Here is a 25078-nt window from a genome sequence, read left to right as displayed (position 1 = left end):
AAAAAATTTCAAAGTCAAAAATTACGTTGGAAAATTAATTAGATTATTTTACATCAATGCCAGCTTTAAATTACATTAATCAGTTGCTTTTTTCTGAGACAAGAAAAAAAGAAGCAATTATCAAAGTTTAACTTTGTTTGATCTATTTGACCTGACCTTTACTAAGTAATTATCCTCTATCAAGTATTTATTATACTGCAAAATAAAATCATTGAACAACTTTGGTTAATTTAACTTAATATTATTTTAATTTTTTTTCTTATAATTTTTCATTTATTTATTTTTATGAATTTTTTTAAAAAGTATTTCATTTACATTGACGCATATTCAGTGAATGATAAACATACGTTTATTATTTATTTTATTAATAAATTACACATAAAATTTTTTAAATTTAGATTTCAAAAGAAAAAAGAAAGAAGGAAAAGAAAGGATTATTAATGCTAGGATTGTTGACAATTACAAGTGTATTCCGAAATTGGCGGAATAGTTTGCAGCGCAAAGAGGACTACGATGAGTGCCATATGAGAGGAATAAATAATGAAAATGAAATAAGTGGTAAAAGTGAAAAAAATTTCAAATTAGATGAACCACCAATTTCGGTATGTTTTTTATTGTTATTATTATTTTTTTTTTTAATAAAACTTTTTCCTTTTTTGCTCTCTTTTTTAAGTCTGAATATTAATAAATATTAATTTTAGAAATTTTTAGATTTATTCCAAATGAAAATCTTGTTAGTATTATTTAAATACTGCAGTTCTTCTTTTGTTATAAGAATTTTTAGATTTTTCGATTTTTTGTTAAAAAAAATTTTTTAGATTTTAGAAAATGATTTAATAGAATACATGATTGTTCCACGTCAAACGTAACATTTTTACGTCGAAATGGTAAAATTGCATGATGCGAATGCTTATACCATTTTTCTAATAAAGTTAAAATTTAAATATTGCTTGGTAAATTTAATTTAAATAAAATTAGATTAATCATTTTGTCATTAAAGTATATTACATGACATTTAAATAAATTGTAACTAATTCTATTTGATTTTTAAAATAAAAAAAGAAAAATGAAAATTTCATAAATTTTAGTTAGAAACAGTAATGGCAGAATTCAAATTGTCAAATGAGACACTTCGTCGAATGATGGCACATATGTCTCGTAATATGGACAAGGGTCTTGAAGGTGGACCCGAGAATAGCACCATATCAATGTTACCATCTTTTGTACCTGAATTACCTAATGGAACAGGTTGCTGCTCTTTCCTTTTCAATTTTTTGACTTTAATTTTTTTTTCAAATTAAAATATTTTATAAGCTATAACAGTTTTATTATCTAAATATTTTTTCAAAAATATTATTTTTGTAATGATAAAATTTATAAACAGTAATATATTAATGCGACATTTAAAAAAAGAAAAAATATCGTTCAAAAAAAAATAAATGAAATGTAATGAATTCACGTAAAGGTAAGTATTAATTTGTAAAAACACGTGTACAACTGTTATTTTAACTAATTTGATAATTACTTTTTTGTTTTTTGGTATATTGTAGATATTAATTTTATATACTTACAGAAATTTTACAGAAGAAGGTCGATTTATTGCAATGGATTTGGGTGGTACCAATTTACGTGTAATGTTAATGGATATTAAACCAGGTGAAGAGCTGAAGACGGAGCAATTCAATACACGTATACCAAATTGGGCTATGCGTGGTACCGGTGAACAGGTTGATCATTTGTTTATTCATTTCAGTATTGATTGATTGATTGATTGGTTGCTAATTTGAAGCATTTGCTTGATTTGGTTTTAAAAAGAAAATTTCTAAATGAATGATAAAATTCAAATCTAATTGATATTTATGTTTGATCGATTTAGAATATTTAATTAATAATTCAAAATACTTAATCAAAATTTTATTAATAAATAAACATAAAATTAAAGGTATAAAATAAGACACTATATCTTAACCCTTTTTTCTTTTTTATTTTTTGCAGTTTTTTTGAATTTAGTTTTTTAGCTTTTCTTAATATTCTTTTCAGCTATTCGATTACATAACAAAATGCTTAGCAGAATTTCTGATTGAAAAGGGTATCGAGAATGATGGTCTACCGGTGGGATTTACATTTTCTTATCCATGTGATCAGAAAAGTTTACGTTCTGCTACATTACTCAGGTTAAAAAAAAAAAAAAATAAATTTTAAACAAATTGAAAAAATTTGATTTATTAAAATAATATTGACATCTTCTTCTTTTGTCTTTTTTTTTATCATTTGATTAGAAAATAATTTTAAAATATTTAGATGGACAAAAGGTTTTGAAACGACAGGTGTAGTTGGTGAAGATGTCGTGGAACTTCTTGAACAATCTATCGCTAGGAGGGGTGTAAGCTCATTCTTCCTTTTCTTTAAAAAAAAAAAAAAAAAAAAAAATTATAAAATATAATTCAATTTTCATATGTCATTTAATGCATAGTTAGCATTTTTTTCCATTGAAAAATGAATTTTTATGATTCAAATTTTATTAATAATTAATTTATAAATTATTTTAAAAATTATATTAAAATGAAGCTCTGTTTTTGTTTACTACAATTATTTTTTGTAAAAACTTAGATTAGTTTAATAAATTATTAGAATAATTAATTGTTGGCAAAGTTAATTTTCACAAAACAAAAAATGGAAAAAACATTTAAATTTATTTCATTGTTTGTTTTTTTGTTTTTATTCTGAGATATATTATTTGTAGGATATTAAAGTGGAAGTGGTAGCACTAATTAATGATACCGTTGGTACAATGGTAGCAGCTGCTCATGAAAGTGGCGGTGAATGTCACATTGGTGTTATTATCGGTATGTTAAAAAATTAAATTACAAATGGAATATTTTTATGAAATTTTTTTTAAAAGTTATATTAATTTTCTTCTTATTATAAAATAAATTAAAATATTGAAAAAAAGAGCAAAGAATGAAAGAAAACAAAGAATAATATAAAATTTTAGCAACCGGTACAAATGCTTCATATATGGAAGATACATCAAAAATCAAGTACGGTTTATCAAAAGCAATAGCCGCTTACAATTATCCGGAAATGATCATTGATACGGAATGGGGCGGCTTTGGTGATCGTTCCGAAGCTGATTACATTTTAACACAATATGATAAAATTGTTGATAGCCGTTCGGAGCATCCAGGCGTAAACACGTATTTTACTTAAATTATTGCTTTATTTTTCATTACACTTAATTTCATCGTGTATTTGTCTAATTTATTTTTATTTTTAATTTAATTTTTTGCTATTAAATTTTAATAAATTCAAAAATTTTTATTATTATATAATTCTGTCTTATAATTAAACATTTATGCAATTTATTTGTGTTTTGCAAATTTGAAAAAAAAATTAGAAAAATAAATCTGAAAAAGAATTCAAAAAAAATTTAGTAATTAATTTGCAGTGAAAAAAAATTGTTTTTATCAATTGAATAAGTTTAATTGACAATTATAACCTATTCAAATAATTTGCTCCCATTATCATTTATCATTTATCATGATAATAGATTTGATAAACTTGTTGGTGGAAAATGTATGGGTGAAGTGGTACGTGTCGTGTTGGAAAAATTGACGCGGGCACGTGTTTTATTCAACGGGAAAGGTTCGGATGCACTTTTTCAACAAGATTCTTTTCCAACGAAATATATCTCTGAAATTCTTAGGTAAAATTTTATTTTTATACAAACAAATTAGTTTGTTTTTTTTCTTAGCATAAATAAAACTTTAATTTTAATTTTAGAAAAATTTATAATCTTTCTGAAAAACAGAAAGAATTAATTAGCTAATTAGTACTAATTTTTATTTCAGAAAAAGAGGGAAATTTTAACATTTCGTTTTGTTTTGATAATGAAAGTCATAATTTTTAAAAATTTTCTTGCAAAATTTTTTTATCTTATAAATAATTAAATAAATTTACATAAATTTTATACGTATCTAAATTTACATAAGTTTATACTTGTGTGTAAATAAATGTATGTTAACTTATATATATGAAAAATTATTTCACAAATTTATATTTACACGTATCTAATTCACGTTTATACGTATGTAAGCCATACGTGTACAAACGTTTAAACATTTGAGAAGTATTATTATGTGCGATAATTTATAGTTTTTGAGTGCATACATAAAATATCACTGCCATTCATTTCGAATATGCAATTTTCGATTTTGAATACAGCAAAGGTCAAATAAGTCAAATTATGAGTAACGATTGTGATTTCGGATTTAATCATTAACTGAACCATTATTCCTTTTCTGTTTGTCTCATTGATCATTTTATCACTGATATTATGATAAGCTATTCACAATATTATGATAAGCTATTCACAACTGATTTGATATCAGTATTTCAGGGATGAAAGTGGCTCATATGTACATACGAGAGATATATTAGGTGAATTGGGTATCGATCATTACAGTTTCAGTGATATGTTACTTCTTCGAGAAGTTTGCGTTGTTGTTTCACGTCGATCAGCTAATCTTGGCGCTGCTGGTAACTTTCTAAACTATTAATTTAAAAAAAGAATGCCGAAAAAAATTGCTCAAAAACTCTAAGAAATTTATAATTCATTTGAAAAATTAATTTGTCAGTAATTAGGTTCCCTCTCTATAGTTGATTGTTACTAGAATTAACTTTACGATTAATTATAAGTAATAATAAAAAAGTAAGTAATAATAATAAAAAAATAATTTACAGTTAACAAACAAATATTAATTAAACGAGAAATGAAATGAGAAAGAATAAAAGTTCCAGAAATTTATTTTTTATCACACTTATCATTAATCATAACTGATTAGTTATCAGTAATTAATAAACCACAAAGGCAATAGAACTTTTTTTAAAAAAAAAAAAAAAAATAAACAAATAATATATAAATTTAGCTTCATTTATTAAAAGGATTAAAAATCAATTATAAAAATAATTGAAAAATAAAATTTTATCATTTTTTTAAATATTTAATTTAAAATTTTATAGCAATTGCATGTGTGTTAAATCGTGTCCGAAAACAGAATATGGTAGTTGGAATAGATGGCAGTACATACAAGTATCATCCATTTTTCGACTTTTGGGTTCATGATAAATTGAAGGAGCTTGTCGATCCGGGCCTTAAAGTCGGCATTGCATATATTTCATTGATAAATTTTATCACCGTTAGATAGTGATAATTATCATATCATTCATCAAATGTAATTATATCATACACATTATACATCGGTTTTTTCTCTTCTTTTTTCTTTTTATTTGAAATGGAAAAATTTTTAATTAATTGAGATTAAGTTTTTCAAACTAATTTCGATTAAAATGAATACTGCTATCATCATGCTGAAATGCTAAATTATTAATGATAACTCATTTTGCTAATTAATTACTTATGGCTATTCTACAACAACAATTGGTAGTTATCGATAATTAATAGTGATTTAATAAATTTTAAATCAATAAATTTTATTCTATTATAAACCATATAATTTGAATATTTTAATTTTTTTTTTTTAAATCGTATAATTCAATTTAAAAAAAAAATTTGTTTTTTTCAGTTCAAATTGTTACAAACAGCTGATGGTAGTGGTAAAGGTGCAGCACTGATCACAGCAATTGTTGCGCGATTGAAAAAGCGAAATTTAAAGCAACAACAACAACAACAACAACAACAACAACAGCATGTAACAATGGTAGAACAAAATGTTGTTGAGCAAATAGCGGAAACGAAAGGAAGTCGCGAACAGTTCATGAATGGAAATCAAAAAATTAATTTGGTGACAAATGACATACCAATTTATGACAGCTTTAATGGTGACATAGAAAATGGTGTGATCCATTTATCCACTGATCATTGATCACTTTAATCACTTTGTTCAAATTTTGCAAATAATCTTCAATTATGTCATATTTAATTAATATTATCGAAATATCCAAAAAAAGAGAGAAAAAAAAAAAACAAATGTAATACCATTAAAAGCTACAAATGTTATCGAAAAATTAATTAAATTTCGAAATAAATTTGAAAAAAAATTTAAAAAAAAAAAACAACAAATTTCATGAATTCATTCATTTGCAATTGTATAATTTCATTTTTGTGTCTTTTTCATTGTAACCTCATCATAGATGTTCTAAAATTTCATTTTTTAATTTTAATTTTTTTTACTGTTAATTAGTTTAACTTAGAAGCAATTATTTTATTATTTATTACTTACTAAAATTAGGTTTTTTCTTTTTTGCCCAGAAGAATTGCTATTTTATTTCCTCATTAAAAGCAGATTTTTTGTTTATTCCTGAGAAAAATTCAATTGTAAATCTTACAAATCTGATTTAAAAATTTCTAATCAAAATTATTATTCCTTTATTCTGCTCATTAGACAAAAAATAAATAAAAATAAAATTAAAATTACGGGTTCTAGTAAAGAAAAATTGTAATAATTACAATTAAATTACTTTATATATTTGTATAATTGTATATGAATTATTTGATCTTTCTTCATGCGTTTGCTTAGTGTTGTAGAATTATGCCATTTCGCGATAAAATTTAACAATAATTTTTCTAAAAACATCGCAACCTTAATTAGCCATTAATTCTCGAGAATTAGGCTATCTATTATAATATTTCGAGATACTTACTTTCATTTTTTCGTTTTTTTAAAAAGATATTTTGATACATGTATATATATTTGTATATATTTGTTAAATACATGAACGAATTGGTTAATTTTAAAATTGGCGAGGAAAATTTTTTCAGGGATTACTCAAATTTGAAATTTTCATAAAAGTATCGTTCTATTAATCAATGAATAATCCCAAAAGAAAAATATATATTACTTCAAATATTAGTAATTATTAATTAAGTTTTCTTATTAATGATTATTAGTTATTATTTATAATAGGTTATTAGTAATTGTTAGCAAATATTATATTGTAATTATTAATAAAGTTATCAGAGCATTGTGAAATTATACTAATTATGTTATATCGGAATTGCGCTATTTATTAGATCATAAAAATTGTGTAATACCCGCGGGTAAATTACATATTAATTCATAATAATTATATAATTTCCAAATCGAACAGCTTGTTAAATCATAATAATTATGTAATAGATTACTTATTAAATTATAATAATTATGCAATATCGGAATCGAACTACTTATTAAATTATAATAGTTATAAAATATTAGAATCAAACTATAGTCAATATGTTTTTCTTTTAATTTTATATTTCTTCTTCACATTCGTGAAAAATTTCGATATATACTTCGAATTATTTTAGATTTCTTTACCATATTTACCGTTCACTTCACATTCATTTGCAAATCAAATTTTTTTTTTTTTTGATTTAAAAATATTCGATTATTCTAATCGATTAGCTTTTACCGATGTTTAATAATTACTTAGATGGTATAAAACAAATTAAAAGCTTTAATATGCATTTATAAATGAAGTACAAGAGAGAAAGAGAGAGAGAGAGAGAGAGAGAGGAGAAGGAGGAAAAGCAATTCTGAATGTTAAATAGATTTTAAACTTCGAAAATTGTTAAAATAATTTTAGGGCAATTATAAGAAATAATTTTATCTCAAAATTTCTAGTTGTAGAATTCATTTCATAATTAATAGAAAATTGTTCAGTTAAAATTATCTAAACTCTCATTTCAATCAATTAAACGTCAATTTTACGAATGTTAAATTAATATTTGGGTTAAATTTATAAGAATCAATTTCTAATATATGCTGTAAATTATTTTATCGTTTCAAAAAAAAGAAAAATTCTGAATTCTTTCGTTTCTTTTCGATAAATCAATCAAATTTAAAATCGATGAAAATCAATCCAAAACAGATAATTATTTATGACAAATTTATTCTGAACTTTGCACCTCCTTTCATTGCTTCAATTGTCATCGAAGTAATTCTTTGATGAATGAAATATAATTGTAGCAAATTGATATTTGAATTCAAAATATTAAACTAATCAAAAATTTCACTCTAAGACTTACTGATTCATATATAATCAATAAAATATTACTCATTCATTTATAATGTAGGTAAGATTGAATGATTAAACCATTTTCAATTAATAAACAAAAGTATTTTGCTTCGATGAATAGCAAAAATAATATTTGAATTTAAAGGAAACTCAAAAATTTTCATATTTAAATTAGGTTGGAATTTCATTTCAGCGCTTAATGATTTGTTTAAAACTTTTACAAAATTTATTTTTGAGAAGTGAAATGCTTGAAGCTAAACGTATAAACAAAAATTCGTTGTATAAATGTATGTATATGCTTCTTAAGTGATAGAATATCATTTTTAATTTTAATTTTTTTTTTATTTCTAAATTTCATTTAAAAATTCGAATAGTATTGTTTATAAAATTTTTTTAAGCAATATTTCACATTTTTTTTTAAAAGTTTTTTAATTTTTATCTTAAATTCTTCGCAATTTTTCTTTCATTTTTTTCCCAATTGCCATTTCTGTCTTTTTTTCCCTATTTTCTAATCATTTTCTAATCAATTTTAATGTTATTACTCGTTTTATTGTGATTTTATTTTCTTTTTTAATTCTTTCGTTTATTTTATTCGCATTTCTTACATTTTTATTTTACATTTGAATGTGATTTTATTGGAGAACAAAGTGCATAAACTAATTTACATTTAAAATATACAATTTGAAAAAATTGAAATTTAAATTCAGTTGCTGAGGTGATTTGAATATTTTGATTAGTTTTATCATAAAACAGCAAAATTAATAAGCAAAAATAACAAAAGAAATGGAAATGTCAATTAAACTTTTTTTTTGTTGATTGACAGACAGATTTCACACATTTTACAATGAAATTATTTATGATTTAGCAAACTTTCACATTTGGCATTTTCCTATAATTGCATGGGATAATTAAGAAAAAAATAATTTTTTATTGTTACTAAATTGTTATTTGCGAAATTTAATAATTAAATTAATAAATAATTCATAATTAATTAGTAAACAAAATGAAAGACTGTAAAGTAAACAATTAAACAAATAATAATTATTCTGAAACTTTGATATTATTGATTGAAAAAGTGAGTGCAAAATTTCCTTTCGCATAATTTATGCTAGCGCAATTGTCCTATCATAAATAGTTGGCGCACGAAGAATAATAATAGCACTACCAATTGTACATGCTGATGTAAATAAAATTAAAAATATTCGATCCAACACCATTGACATATATTTCCAATCTTCAATTATCTAAAACATTAGAAAAAAAAAAATTATGACAACGAACTAATTAATTAATTAATTGGATAATTAAATAATTAAAATAAAAAAAAAAAGTTTTCAATAGTTATCGATGCATTAAAATATGTTTTGCTATTGCAATTAATTACTGCTGCTTTTAAATGATAATTGTATCACAAACTGATAATTATTCCACTTTTTTATAAATTTCTTTTTCTTTTCTTTTCTTTTCTGAATGCTAAATTTATTTATATAACTTAGAAAATAGAAATAAAGAATGAAAGTTTTTTGTCGTATTATTTCTGTTTTTTTTTTTTGGATTTGTTTTATTGATTATAAAGAATACTGATATTATGAGAATGTGTTATTTGTCTCTAAATTGTATCAGAAATGAAAATTGAAACAAAAGTATTTCTGTGATTTGAATTTGTTAAAGCACTCAGTTTGTACAAATGGAATAAACAGTTGTAATTAGCACTAATTAGCTGCAAATCTTTTTAATTTATTAATTACAAATAGCATTTGAAATTTGCATAATGGCTAACCTGCTGTTTGCTTTCATTATCTTTTAAATGATTAGCAATAAATGCGACGTTATCAACGGCACTTTGTAACACTGTCAGTTTCTGATGTTTACGTTTGAAATTTCCGAATTGTTCCGGAAAATTAGACAAAACACTTTTTGGACGAAGGAAATGTTCCTAAAACATAAATTTTTAAAACTCATAAAAGGAAATGATTGGAAATGAAAATTAGAAATGGAAATGATGAAAACTATGTTTGTGAGGGAAAATTGGCAAAGTGGAAATATTTGCTATTATATATATATATATATATTTTAATTTAATTAAATCAAAATTTTACATTATAAAAGAAATAAAAGCGAGGAAAATTTTGAATTTAAAATTGAACCTTATATAGCACAGGTTCAAATGATGTTGACAATATCGTTGTTTGATTTCTGTATGGTTGTGTTTGTGATAATTGTGATCGTTTTGTTATGATTATCTAAAATGAAATGATAAGTGATATTAAATGGAGGATGTGATAATGTCTGTGAAACATTTAATACAAAAATTTTTGTAGAATTTTTTTCTAAATTAAAAAGATTTACTAAAATTTTATGAAAATTTAATAAAAATTTATTAATTGGAACAGAAAATTCCTCATTGTTTTACTTTAACTTTTATGTCAAAAAACAATAATAATAATAATAATAATTTACTTTACTTATTCTTCATTCTTTATTTTTATTTTATATTCTTTACTATATTTATTTTTTAAAATAAATGAAATGATATTGACAAAATAATCACTGATAAATATATGATTCAAAAAAACTCTTCTATCAAAGTTTAAAATAATTTGGTAATTAAACTAACACTGATGTATGCATAAGTTTAGTAGCATTAACTAATTAACTTAATTAAACTAATTAAATAAACATTACTAATTAGTCATTTATTATATTTGCATTTTGTTATTTGTTTTATTAACTTTTAAGATCATAAATTTATCACATTTGATTCGCTGTTATCAGTTGTTGGTGATAATTCAATTCGTATTTGTGTTGGTCGTTGCATGCATAAATATTTGGGTAACCATTGGATGAAAAATTTTTTAGCCCATTGCGGCATTACATGCGTTGTTGGTGTTCGATTATGGACATTCTGTAATTTAAAAAAAAAAAAATTAAATTAAATTTTTTTTACGATAAATTCGACAATAAATTTATTTAAAATAATATATAAATTTGATATTTTATTGAAATTTTGATAAATACTTAAATAAAGTTTTATATATTTCATAAAATGTTTGTGTTAAAAAAGATTTTTTTCAAAGTATTTGTTGAAATTTTTATCAAAATTTAATCCTTTTATTATTTAATTTCTTAAGAAAAAAAAAATTGACAAAAAAAGAAAAAAAAAAAAACAATCAAATGAGAGCAATAAAAATAAATAAATTATACCAAAGTGATAACAGTAACAATAACTGATAAAGTGACAAGAACCATTGTGAATAGCAAATATTTTCCAATTAATGGAATTACCAGTGAAGTTGGTGGAGTTATTTCAACTGTAAAAAAATTTTAATTATTTAAAATTTCTTAATTAGCAGAAAATTAGACTAAAAGAATTTCAAAAAATGAAAAAGGAAATTGTTTAAATTAAGAAAGATCCAAAATTCTAATTTGGTTAACTTTTTTTTTAAAAAAAAAATTGAACATTTAATTAAAATTATTACTTTACAGAAATCAAAAAAAAAAAAAAAAACTAATAGTTTTACTTTTACTTTCTGTTTATTATATATAGTTTTACTTTCTGTTTATCAAAATTATTTAATAAAACTTTAATTAAACTTTTCATATATTTTTTTTTAAATTAATTTTAATTAAACATTTTAATGTTTATCAAATTGCAAACATTTCTCAGTCACTGATTAATGCAAATAAAAACATTGAAATATTAATTACTATTTGTTATTTTATTTTAAATTTTGATTAATATGTAAAGATATATTTATTTAATTTGAAATAGATATATTTATTTAATTAATGTTATTGCTAAAAAAGTTTTTTTTTTAATATTTGTAAAAATAATTTGTTAACAAATTCACAAAAGAAAATATTAAAAAATAATCATAAATATTTTTTAATGCTGCTAAATTGAAAAAGTGAGAATTTGATTCAATTAATTTTAATTTTTGTTTTCAATTCCCTCTTCTTTTTCATATTATTATTGATTCATTAATTAATTGAAATAATTAGATAAAATATTTGAATTTATTTATTTCATATTCGTATACGATCACAATGACTAAACACTTGAAAAGAATGAAAACTTTCAATTTATGGCATAAATATTTATTGTAAGAAATATTTCACAAATATTATTTCTTCCTAACAAATTTATCAATGAAATATCAATTTGAGCACAATTTTGAAATAACAATGAATAATACTTTAACAATGATAAATTCTAAATTTGTTATGCAACAAAAAAAGAAAAGAAAAGTTATAATAGTTTATTTGTCTTTTTCCGATTTCTATTGAATTGAAACTTTCTCATAAATATTTGCAAATCTTTAGTTGAAAAAGAAAACAAAAAAAAATTATTTCCATATGCTATCATTTCTAATGGAATTTTGTGAAAAATCAAAAATTTTTTCAACTTTTTTTTATCTAAAAATTTTTTTAAAAAAAAATTCTCAATAAGTTATATATTAGTAGTAATTAATATAATTTGATTGTGATATGACAAAAATTCCAACAATTAGGTAAGAAATAATTCAAATAATGTAAATAATATTTTTGTAGTATAGTTTACCTTACAGAGAAATCATACAGGTATTGTTGTTAAGGTTAAATCATCATTACCTGTACTTTTATTTCATTTCAATTTCAATTAAGTTTCAACATTTTTCGTCATTTCTAGGTGTGTTTATTCCATGAACAGTACAATACGATAATTTTATTTGAAACGAATAGATGGAAAATTTTGATAAGATTTCGCACAAAAATTTAATTAGCCCAAAAAACGAATATTTTGAAAATTTTTAATGCATTTAAATTTTGTATGTGATTTTTGACCACTTGAAGAGAAGTTTTTTTTTTTTTTTTTTTGCTTTGTCTCTAAAAAAAAATTAAAAAATAACTGATTTCAACTATTATGAATGGTTTATTATTTTCAAACAAATTATTTTGATAAATAAATGACAAAATCGTAAGTTATACTATAAATAGAATAATTTTTTAAATTTTACTCAAATAAATTCATAAGATGAAATTAAAGTTAATGTGAAAATTAAAAATCACATTTAGAATAAAATTTATTTTAAAAAAATTCTATTAAAATTTAGCAAAATGTTAGGATAAATATTAAAATTCTATTTTAATTTTATTAAAATTTAGTACAATATTATAATAAATATTAAAATTGTAGGAATATAAGTTATAATGTAAATGAGTCAAAATTTAAAATATGAAATTTGAATAAATTTAAAAAATAAAATTATGTTATGGTTTTTACAAATCAAAAACATACCAAGTAATAAAAAGAATACAGTTAATGAGATAAGAATTGATATGCAAAATGAAATCTTTTCACCACCATCAGATGGTAAATAAAATACTAATGCTGTAAGAAAGCTGAAAAATTTATCAATGATAAAGTTATCAAGTTTGGTTTTATGCTAATTAAATTAAATAATTTAAACTGAAATGCCACTTAAATATAAAATTAATTTAATTACTGTTACTGTGATATAAAATTAAGATAATATTATTTATTTAAATAGAATTAAAATATAAAATTAGTCAAATTTAATTAGTTAAAAATTAATTTACCTAATTCCAACAATTGGAAAAATGAGATTCACTGTGTAGAATAATGTCTTTCGTCGAAGATGAATTTCATAGGTGAGATCAATGAATGGTGATTCACAGCATGAATATCTCAAAAAATATTTAAAATTTTAGATTGCAAAAAAAAATTTATTGAAATTAAAAAAAGAAAATTACTCTGTTACGTTTTATTTCTTTTTCTTTTGAAATATTATTAATCTAAATTTTTTTAATAAATGTCACTTAAATATAAAATTAATTTAGTTACTGTTACTTTTGAAAGAAAAAAAATTAATTTATATATTACTATTTTTTTTTTCTCAAATTATTTATTTTATTACAAAAATGATTATTAATAGATGCAAGAAACATTTCAAAAATTGCAGATAATTATTAATTTTTAAATAAATACTGAAAAATTCATTTCAAATTCAATTTTCTCCTTAAAAAAAAAAAAAAAAAAAAAAAAAATAAGAAGTGGAAAGGACCTAATTTCATGGCGTTTACCAGTTACACCGAGTATATCCCATTCAACGCTTGGATAATAATCACTTAAATCAATACCTAAATCAAATTTCTCAATAATTTATCAACAACTTTTCGTTTAATTTTCATCCCAAATAAATTGATTTAAATCAAATAAAAAATTAAAAAATATAAATTAATATATAATAATTTATATAATTAACTAGCCTTGATCAACAATCCAAACTGTTTCAATATATTCGCCATTAATTCCAAATGCTATTTCATCTACTTTTCGTTCAATATTCGAATCTTTATGCTTTAAATCAACTTCTAAGCCACTGTATGTCCATGAACCTTTATCAAAAGTTAAAATAAAATTTTAAAAATTAAGGAAAAAAGTTTTTTTTTTTAAAAAATTGAAATACAAAAACATAAATGATGACATACCAAATTTCATCTCACAAGTTTGCTCATCGAATGGAAACCATTCTACGTTAATTTGACACATACTTAAAGAAAAAACAACAAATTATTTTAGTGTAAATTAATAATAAAATTGAAAAATATTTTTAAAAAAGTGGAAAAAAAACAAAGAATTGAAAAAAATGATTTTATGAATAAACTTAAAAAAAAAAAATATTCATTAAGTTTTTTTCTTAAAAAAACCTTTTGTAAATTGCTGGTGGTGACCATTCCACAGTACCATTAGGTGATAATTTAGCTTTTGTTAAAAATGATACTTGATAATTTCCATCAGCACTGTAATACTATCAATTTTAATTGAAGTTTTTTTTTTTCTTTTTTTTGAGATTAAAATTATTTATTAACTTTCAAATATGTTTAATTTGTTGATTTGTTTAACAAAATTTTTTCTTTTTTATACAATTTTCAATTTTTCAAATACATTTTTCAAAATTGTCCTTTTCCCAAGAAAATTTGTTAAAATTCAAATAAATGTTTTCAAATGAAGAAAAAAAATAACAAACTTATTGTAAAGTACAATATCCGGAATCCAAATCATATCAGATGGAACATATAATGCATTCACTCCGCCATACTCTTCCGGATTCCATTTCAGTTTGACATCAGTCCATGTCTGAAATTAAGGAAAAAAATGTCAATGATGTCTAAATTATGATTTTTAAAATTTTGAACTTTTTTTAAAAAAAAACTATTAAACGATATTTTTGCTTCTTTTTTTTTTTAAACGAAAGTTTCAGGAAGTTTTTTTTAAAGATTAAAATTTCATATTCCTCAGTGATTTGAGGATGGAAATAATAAATTTTATATCACTTAATTGCAAATATTTCTTAGTGCCACCGAAATTAATTACTATATTTCAGTATTTTAATATTAATTACTATTATATTTTAGTAGTATAGAAAGAACAGAATAATAATTTTATTTATTTCTGATATTTATTTCCAATTACATATCTTACAAGAAATTGAAAAAATTAGACAATAATATTTAAAAATATACATGTTGAAGCCAAACATTTGTCGTCATAATTTGATTCTTTTCATGCTGAAAGAAAGAAAAACAAAAAAAAAAAAAAAAAAGGAAAAATTGAATGTTAGTTATTTAAAAAGATTTTTTCAATAAAATTAATGAATTATAAAATTAGAATTTATTCTTTTCAGCCATTGAATATTCAAATTTGAAAATTTAACTAAGTATAGAACAATAGGAACAGTAAACTGACCACATCAAGTAATTGTGATAATTTTAATTTAAAACGAACAATCAATGCATCCGTTTTATTGTCCACTGGTCGAACAAGTTTATTATAATTAACTAATAAATCTTCGAATAAACGATTGGCATCTTCAGTACAGTAAACAATTGATAGTAAGCAAATATGCAGAAGATTAAAGTTAAAATTAATCATTTTGAATGAAATCATACTTTTCTTCACATTCTTTAATTACTTTTCATTAATTTAAAAATTACTCGTATTTTAATATCAGCAGAAATAATCATTTTGAATTATTTCAATTAATTTAAAGACTACTACTATTTTATTATCATTAAATAATAATTGACGTATAATTTTTAAAGGAGAAATTTAGTTGATAAAATTTTACAATGAAACTATTTGAATTTAAAAAAAGAAGAGTTAAATTAAAAAAGCTAAAAGAATTGAAACGAAACAAAATAATAAGATAGTATTATTTTTTTTTATTTTTCATTCATTTTTTTTGGGAACCAAAAAATATTGAAAGAATGAAAAGGAAAAAGAAGAAGCACTGAAGAGAAAATGGCAAAATAAGCCATTTTATTAATCTCAAAGACTTTTTATCTTAAGGCAATAGCGCCAGTGGCGGTAGCAGCAGAAGCAGAAGCAGTAAATAATATCAAAGTATTAGTGGTAAGGAAGATTGTAAGATGAAAAAATCGATTGAAATTATATTAAAGGATGATTCTATTTAAAATTTATCAAATATAAACATTCATTTTGATCGATAACTAATGGATGATTGAGAAAGTTTCAAATTTCAATCTTACAACACTTCATTTATCAATTTCTTATCATTGTTCTAGTTGTTATAATAGATAAATGCTTATCATTGCTGTATTACCATGATAACTATCCCATATTACACATACATCTATTCATTTTTATCAAAATTATCATTGCTATATTATTATCAATGACTGTTTATTGCATTAATTTCATAGTAAAATAGATTTATGCGGAAAAAAGTGGCAAAAAACAATCGTAATCGTTATCAATAAATTATCATTTAAATGATTTATTTAATTATCTAAAATTAAAATTACACTTCATATTTCTGAAATAATTTAGAATTATTTTATTTAGCGCCTAATTTCAATTCATTTTTCTGGGCAAAAAGAAAAAAAATGATAAAAAGTTAATAAATGTGATACGATAAAATATTAAAATTGATTAATATTTCTTTTATAAAATTGTATTATATAACAATAAAAACAAAAAAAAAAAAAAAAAAGATGGCAGTGATATTTAACAATGAAAAGAAAAAGAAAGAAAGAAATTTCATTTATTTTTCTGACAAGTTTTCCATTCAAAACTTGCCAAATGCAAATAAATTAATTTTTGTGAGATATAAAAAGAAGAAGAAGAAGCCATCAACTTTTTTCTTCTTTTCTTTTTTTTTTGTAATGAAAAAAAAATTTTAAAATATGAAAAAATATTGATGAAAAATGGATAGCAGAAAAAAAAAAAACAGAAATAAGTATGATTTTTTAAATTTATGTCTTTCTTGTTTTCTTTTTTTTTCCAGTTAAAAAGATTGAAATGATATTTTATAATAAGCCATATGACAATTAGATATTTCATTTTGATAAAAATTTTGATGAAAAGAAAGAAAAATGAAAAACAAAAATAAATTTGTTTGATGGGACAAAAATTATTGCTAAAAAATTTTTAATTTTTTTTTTTGTCATTTTGGCGAAAATGGGAGTAAGGGATTAAAGATATCTCAGGAGAAATCTTTACTATTGCATTTTAAGAATCTGTGACTTTTGTTTTTTGTTTAAAATGAAAGATTGAAAATGGAAAAGTTCATTAGATTGACAATTTCTTATTTTATCAAGCATTTTGGAGGCTAAAAGAGTGGAATGAAAATAATGAAAGGATGGAATTGTTTGTTGGATGTTTAATATTTTCATTTTTTCTTGGTAGGAAAAAAATTCAATTTTATTTTTTTTTCACGTTGTGTTTTTAGCATATTTATCTTTTTTTTTTTTTTTTTTGAAATATTTTTATGAATTTTTGCTTTGTATGAATGTATGATAATTTATAGATTAGATAAATACTTTTAATTAAAAGCAGTTGAGTAAATTTTATGCACTAAGTTAATATGTTTTTTCCTTTTACTATCTAATAATTTCAATTTAAATAATTGATAATAAAAATATGATTGTAATTGACATTAACTTCTTTTAATCAAAAAAATGAAATATTTTTGAAAAAAAAAAAAAAAAAAACAAACAAACAAAATAATAATTGCCATTTATTTAACAACTTGAAATTTGTTGTATTACTGAAATTTATTAAAACACTAAAATTTATTGTTTAGTTATTTGCAATGAGTAATACCGTCGTCCTTGTAGTGATTATGAGTCGGATATAACTGTATGATGTAATGGTTCACATAGAATTTCAAGGTAGTTGCAGTCCTTGGAGCAATTAACCGGATATAACTGGATGTGATGATTCACTTAAGATTTCAGTATTAGTTGTAGCCCCTGGAACAATTATTAACCGGATGATATAATAGTTCACGTGGGGACTCTATTACTCGTTGCGCTTGGAGCAAAATTAATAACCGGATATAACCGGATAACATAATGGTTCAGATAGAATTTCAGTAGTAGTTATGCTCGGATACTGTGATTGTCTTCAGCATTGATCTTAATAAAGTCAATTATTATTTTTAATTTTTGTGAAAATTATTAATTTATTAATTACTTCGTTTTTCTTTTTCTTTTCTTTCAATTGAATTTTTTCATATAAGCGAAAAATAAATTTTTTAATTTTTCATTTATTGAAAATAAATTTTTAATTTTAATAATATTTGCAATTTGTACCTATCCATAAACTAATCAATATTTTAATGATATGAAAACGAAATAAAATAGAAATAATTAGGAGAAAGAAAGAGAGAGAGAGATGAGGAAAAGGGAAGAAAAGAAAAAAAGATATTGATAAAGTGATGTTTTCAAATTGGAATTAAATTTTATTTCATTCCCTCAACTTATTGAAAATTGAATGAGAGACATTGGCATAGAAAGTATAATTTATTTTACATCGAAATTATATTGCTAATTTAAAATAAGAAATCTCTAAACATTTCAAATGATCTAATTTTCTCTCAATAAAAAGTTTGAAATTCCATTTAAAAGGAATGAAAAAAAAAAAAAAAAAAGATTTTTCTTTTAATTAAAACGAAACTGATTGATTTCAATTTTATTTTATTAATTCCATCTAATTAATTGTTGGCGTATAAATGATTATAAATAGCTGTATTTTTTTGTTTTTTTAATTTAGAAAAAAATTTTCAATGAAAAATTTTAATAATTATGAATAATATACTTATATAATAAACAAACAATTATTATACATATTTATTTATTGCGAGTAAATTTTTTATCATAATAAACGATTGAAATAAATTAATTTTTAAAAATATTTTATAAATTTCGTAAAATATTTGTAAATGTTTTTAGATTTTAGAAGAAACAAAAAAAAAAAAAAAAAATTGAAATTGAAAAGCACAAAAATATTTGTTCACATTTCATTTCAATAAGAGAAAAAAAAAAAGGAGTGTAACCCTTTGTTTCCTGTTTTATCAGGAAACTTCTTACATGATAAAGGATGACATTTTAAAAATAAACTGAAGTGAATAAATTTAAATTAACCGCCAACAAAGTGCAAACAAATTTTTTTTTTAACTCTTTTTTTCATTGCTTTGTACATCTCTTATTCTGATTTTAATCAAAAATAGCATTAAAAGTAATCATGTAGCGGCGCATTTGTAATGAAATAATCAATCTTAAAATCTTCTATTTCCCTCCAAAATTTCACTCTTCTAAACTTGAAATAATATTTTCCTTTTTTCTTTTTTTTTTTTTGAAGATTGTTGAGCTTAATTAATTAAAATTATTTTTTATTAGTAATTATCGCAAATTAATCATATATTATTTAAATTACATAATTATATTTCTTTAACCAAAGCTTATATTATTGGTGATGAAAAAAAAAAAAAAAAAAAACATTCAGAGAATTTATTTGTTTGTTTGTTTTCTTTTTTTTAATTTAAAATATTTGAGAAATTGAATAATATGCGAAAGTTTCTTTTTTTGATGGAAGATAATAAAGTCTTAATTTTATAGATTTGGCTCAGTAATTTTTTTTCTTCACTTTGGATATTTCCGTGATATTTTGCTTTTATCCTCATTAAAAATAATTTTATTCCATTTTACTCTTTTTTTTTAAGGTAAATCCCAGTTTGTACGAAGCATAAATAAAGTTATAATAAACTAGATCAGATTAAATGAGTAAAAATTTTATTAAATTGATTAAAATAATCGATTCTAGTAAAGCTGAATTGATTTATCACAATATGCAACGTATTATACATATAAATTAATCATTTTTTGTATAAGAATATGAAATTTGTTGTATAAATTTTTTTAATAAAATCAAATGTATGAGAAAAAGGAGAAGCAAACTATTAATTTTGCTTCATTTTAAAAACCTTATCAAAATCAAAATTTTCAAATTCTTTGAGTGAATATTGCATTCTGCATCCTAAAAGTTATAAATTACAATTGCTGATATCTTAAACTGATAAGGAAGAAGGACAACACAATACACTATTCAATTGAAATTTACTTATTATACGAAATCGTTTTGATGACGATGATATGAGAAGACGAAGAAAGAAGGACGGAATTAAAGGTTAGTGATTATTATCACTGACAGTGATATTGATGTTACGGACAACAAGAAATATTGTCACTATTATTTACAATTTATCTTTTTGATTTTATGTTGGTAATAATTTTAAAAATGGTATCAATAATAATATATAATAATAGTAATAACAATGACAGTAATAATAATAATATATGATAATAATAACAATAACAGTAGTAGTAATAGTAATAGAAAAACAAATTATCCATCCTATTCTTATAAATTTATTTTTTTCAGTATATCATTAAATTATATCAGATGATAATGATGAAAAACATTAGCTAATTTTTGCTTTAAAAATCATTCATAATAATTATTATAATGCTAATGTAGTAATTATCACTATTAATTCTTTTTTTTCCTATTAAGAATTTCTTTAAATGATGAGCTAATTGAAAATGATTGACAGTGGCAAGAGGAATGATAATTATTCTTGCTAATATCAAAATTTGCAATTAGCTTATTAATTACATAAATATTATCATTGTTATTTTCCTTGTTTTTTATTTTTTTGAATTTCGCTTAATATAAACTAAAAATTATTATTACAATTGTTTTGGTTATAATAGATAATAAAATGGAGAAATGATAACAGAATAGATAACGATAACGACAAGATTCATATAAACAACACAATGATAATTTAATGAATTTTAATTTATGTGAACGAAATTTAAAAAAGTTAAAAAAAGGAAAACGATGACAATGTTTATGAAATTATTCGTAATTTTAATATCTGAATTTTGAAAACTTTGATGGATGCAGTAGTAATAATAATTAATAATAATAACAATGATAATGATATCAATACGAATAGTAATATTGCTAATAAATCGCAATAATGGCAACAATAATGGTAATTATCATCATAATTAACTTCATTTATTAAATTTATTATTTATTGCATTAATTAATTATTATGTCATCAATCGTTCGATGCATTATCCATCGAATATAATTCAGTTTTCCTATCCGCTCATTTGTCATTTCCAATAATTATTTAGAAATTTAAAAAAAAAAAAAATGTTTTACCCATCCATTTTCATTATTACTAGCTATTAATTACAATAATTAATGATGAATGACATTGCTGTTCAAACTAATTTATATCTTAATATCCATTTTACAATTCAATTCAATTAATTTATTGATTTTTAACTTACTATTAGTAGCAGAAATCTTCATTTTTTTCTTCTGAAATTTTCAAATGCTACTAAAAATGACATATATCTTTTTAGTATTAAATCTTCAGACACATTTGTCATCGTTTTAGACATATCCCATTGTTTACTTCATTTTCAAGTTCTTCGAATTAGAATAAACAAATTTGTCAATTTCAATTTTGTCGTCTTTTTCATATCACATTTTTTCTTTTCTTTATTCTTTCTTTTTTGCTGACTACTTTGTATTCAAAACATTTCAATGACAACCGCTACTAAATTTTTCTTTAGCAAGATTTAAATTTTTTTACTGAAAAATTTTCTTAAAATGATTGTATATTAATTTTTTCTAGAAAAATAAGAAATAAAAAATTATTCGTAAATTGATTAAAACTTTCAAAATCTTTTCATTCCATTTTTTTCAAACCTTCAAAATAACTAAAAGTTGCACATTTTTTTTTCTCTCTTTTTAAATGAATTGTATTTAAATCTTTTCTCAAAACATTTTTCTCCATTTGCTTGTTTGTTTGTTTGTTTCCTTTTGTTCATTTTTTTATAAACAAATAAACAACATTATTATATATAGAGTAAACAATTACAAATAAACAACATTATTATATATAGAGTAAATAATTATATATTGTTCAAGACAAAAAGAAATTAGCAAATAAAATGACAAATTAGCACAGTGACAGATGACAATTTTGCATATAAAATAATGATAAATACAAATGAATGAATAATAGATAAAATTTGATAGATCATTTTTAAAATTAGAAATGCTTAGTTAATGATTTGTTATAGATCGTAAATTTTAATTGGTTGATTTTAACTTTTACTGAAACTAACTTTTTTTTTTGTTCATGTCATCCTCTTTCTCTTCCCATTTATTCTTACCTTCTTACCTCTCTCTCTCTCTCTCTCCCTTCCTCCCTTATATTTTCCCTGCTATTCTACCTTACCGCTAAATAATGTTAAATGACTGACTGAGAGAAATGACAGGTAAAATGAAAATTGCAGGTTATTATTATTACTATTATTATTATTATTACTATTATTATTATTATCATTATTATTATTATTATTATTATTATCATTATTATTGTTATTATTATTATTATTACTATGATGCTTTATTCGTTTTCTAAATAAAATGGAATATTGGAAGAAAAAGAAAATTATACATTAGCGCATAAACAATCATTTAACATAATAATTGCATTTAGTTAGACTTTTCTTTATATGAGCGTTTTCTTTTTCTTTTTCTTTAATTTCAGTTTAAATTTTAATTTCATGCATACATTAATTTGATTTGTAACTTGGTTTTTTCAGAAATAATGAATTAAAATTAGTTTTCATTTTCTTTTCTTTTTTGAAACTAATCTTTGATTTTAACAATTGAACATTTGAAATTAATATATTTCTTATGAATATGCATGCATTATGATAAATTTTCTTGCTACTTTTATTTAGATTATTTCTTAAATATTTGTGATCAAAAAACTAATTTTATGAAAAAGTTGAAAAAAACTTCTATTTAAATGCAAGATGCAACACTATATTAATCCAATGTAATAAATAATCTATCCAATTAATCTAAAATATTTTTAATTTATAAATTTAAATATTTTTTAAGATTTCTTTTCTAGGACTCATCTGTTATTATGTTTTAATGACGATTTTTCTGATTTCTTATTTTTTCTTTTTTCTTTCATAAATTAAATGCTAATGAGTTATCCAAATAAATGTTTACAATAAAACTAATAGCATTACAAATATAATAATACAAGCATTCGATAATTATTTACTCAGAATAATGATTTTAGCAATAAGAATTATTATTTGCAAATAAAAAAATGCTTTTACAGTTATTCCAACTATAATAATGATTATTTAGAATAATGATTTTAATAACAATTATTGTTGCGGAAGGAAAAAACAATAGTTTTGTAGCAACTAATTACAATAATATTTACATCAACAAATAATTAATATTTCCATTCAAACAAATATTTTTTGTCGTTTTTTTTGAGGTAGGAAATTTATATGAGCGGAAATGTAAGACAAGATTAATAAGTTAAATAAAAATTTTTTCTTCATATCTTTGTTATCATTGTATATGAAATCATAAAAATAGGGAAGAAACATTTTTTTTTTTCCTTTTTTTGCTTTCATTTGAAACAAAAAAAAAGAAAAAAGTTTGAATAAAATGAGGAAAGAAATAAAAATAGTGGAAAAGGATGAGTAGAATTGATGAGTGGAATTTAAAAAAAAAAAATAAAAACTTTTTCTCTTTTTTTTTCTTTCTTTTCTTTCTACTCTTCTATCTTTCTTTTTTTAATCATTCAAATATCCAAATATGGGATTTATTTCACTGAGCTTTTTTTTTCTTAGCAAAATGATTAATGCTTTGCTTATAGTTTAAAAAAATAAAAAGCACATTTTTATAAACGAAATGCTTACATATACATATATAAACCATATTTAAACAAAATACTTTTCTTTTGCTCTTTTTTTTTTTTCATTTTTCTTTTTATTATTTCACTCTGTTAGATTTGCCATCTATTTTTAACAGAATATACTTTTTCAATTTTTCAATCTTTGTATTTTTTAAAAAGCAAATTTTACTCCTAAATGAGCATGCATAAGCTATATTTTAATTAAGTTAATTACGTTTACAATTAATTATATCGTTACTAAAAAATAAATTTATTCAAATATGTTTCAAATTTTGTTTTTTGTTTTTTTTTGGTAAATTGCCATCCTTCAAATTTCTCTCTCATCTTTCTGTGCTATCTTTTTCTCTTTTACCTCTTTTTGCCTGTTTTTTTCTTATTTAATATTATTTCGTTTTCTGATATAATTAAATTTAATAATATTTCAATTTTTCAAAAAAAAAAGAGGAAAAGATGCCATACAATATTTGTTTTTAATCAATTTAAATTTACAATTTTTACATTTTTCTTCATTTATTTTTTAGTAGCTAATTAATTGCATCCCTTAATTATCCTAAATCGCATAATGTAAGCCCTATAACAACATGGATTTAGCTAGCTTTAAGCATGCAATAAGCTTGTCGTAAGCGAATTTCATTCCTATGTTTAGATTGAAATTCAAACAATAAACAATCTGTGTTAATTATGCAAATGTCATTTAAAAATTCTATTAGCAGTGATTTCTCACTCTCATATGCTTATTTATTATCAAACTATTTAATGAACACTACAAGATGATAAAGATGATGATGAATTCAATGACAATGTAGAAAAAAGGAACAAAAGGACAAAAAAAAAAAGGAAAAAAAAATGACCGTTGTTATTTTTATTGATAATATTATTAGTTTATTATTTAATATTATTATTAATTATTCTTATTAATTATTATTATC

General features: G+C 21.6%; 2 protein-coding genes across 2 annotated transcripts; one reads left to right on the top strand and one right to left on the bottom strand.

Moving 5' to 3' along the window:
* Positions 1 to 440: 440 nt before the first annotated feature.
* Positions 441 to 5885, top strand: Bma-hxk-2 (Hexokinase family protein; the record flags this gene model as incomplete). The annotated part of the gene is made up of 11 exons (XM_043080067.1): positions 441 to 602; positions 1089 to 1248; positions 1585 to 1727; positions 2041 to 2174; positions 2302 to 2383; positions 2744 to 2846; positions 2996 to 3197; positions 3551 to 3706; positions 4400 to 4539; positions 5023 to 5159; positions 5586 to 5885. The coding sequence occupies 11 exons, from the start codon at positions 441 to 443 to the stop codon at positions 5883 to 5885; spliced, it is 1719 nt and encodes a 572-aa protein (XP_042936001.1).
* A 3237-nt stretch (positions 5886 to 9122) lies between these two features.
* Positions 9123 to 15970, bottom strand: Bma-unc-63.1 (Uncharacterized protein; the record flags this gene model as incomplete). Its single annotated transcript, XM_043080066.1, has 14 exons — positions 9123 to 9263; positions 9800 to 9955; positions 10167 to 10262; positions 10775 to 10924; positions 11224 to 11330; positions 13298 to 13401; positions 13600 to 13707; positions 14085 to 14160; positions 14290 to 14418; positions 14512 to 14573; positions 14731 to 14823; positions 15051 to 15160; positions 15547 to 15591; positions 15770 to 15970. The coding sequence occupies 14 exons, from the start codon at positions 15968 to 15970 to the stop codon at positions 9123 to 9125; spliced, it is 1578 nt and encodes a 525-aa protein (XP_042936000.1).
* Positions 15971 to 25078: the final 9108 nt, after the last annotated feature.

The sequence above is a fragment of the Brugia malayi genome (genome assembly GCF_000002995.4).
Source record: "Brugia malayi strain FR3 genome assembly, contig: Bm_v4_Chr3_scaffold_001, whole genome shotgun sequence".
In the NCBI taxonomy this organism is placed as follows: Eukaryota; Metazoa; Nematoda; class Chromadorea; order Rhabditida; family Onchocercidae; genus Brugia; species Brugia malayi.
This window is presented reverse-complemented; position numbering and strand designations above follow the sequence as displayed.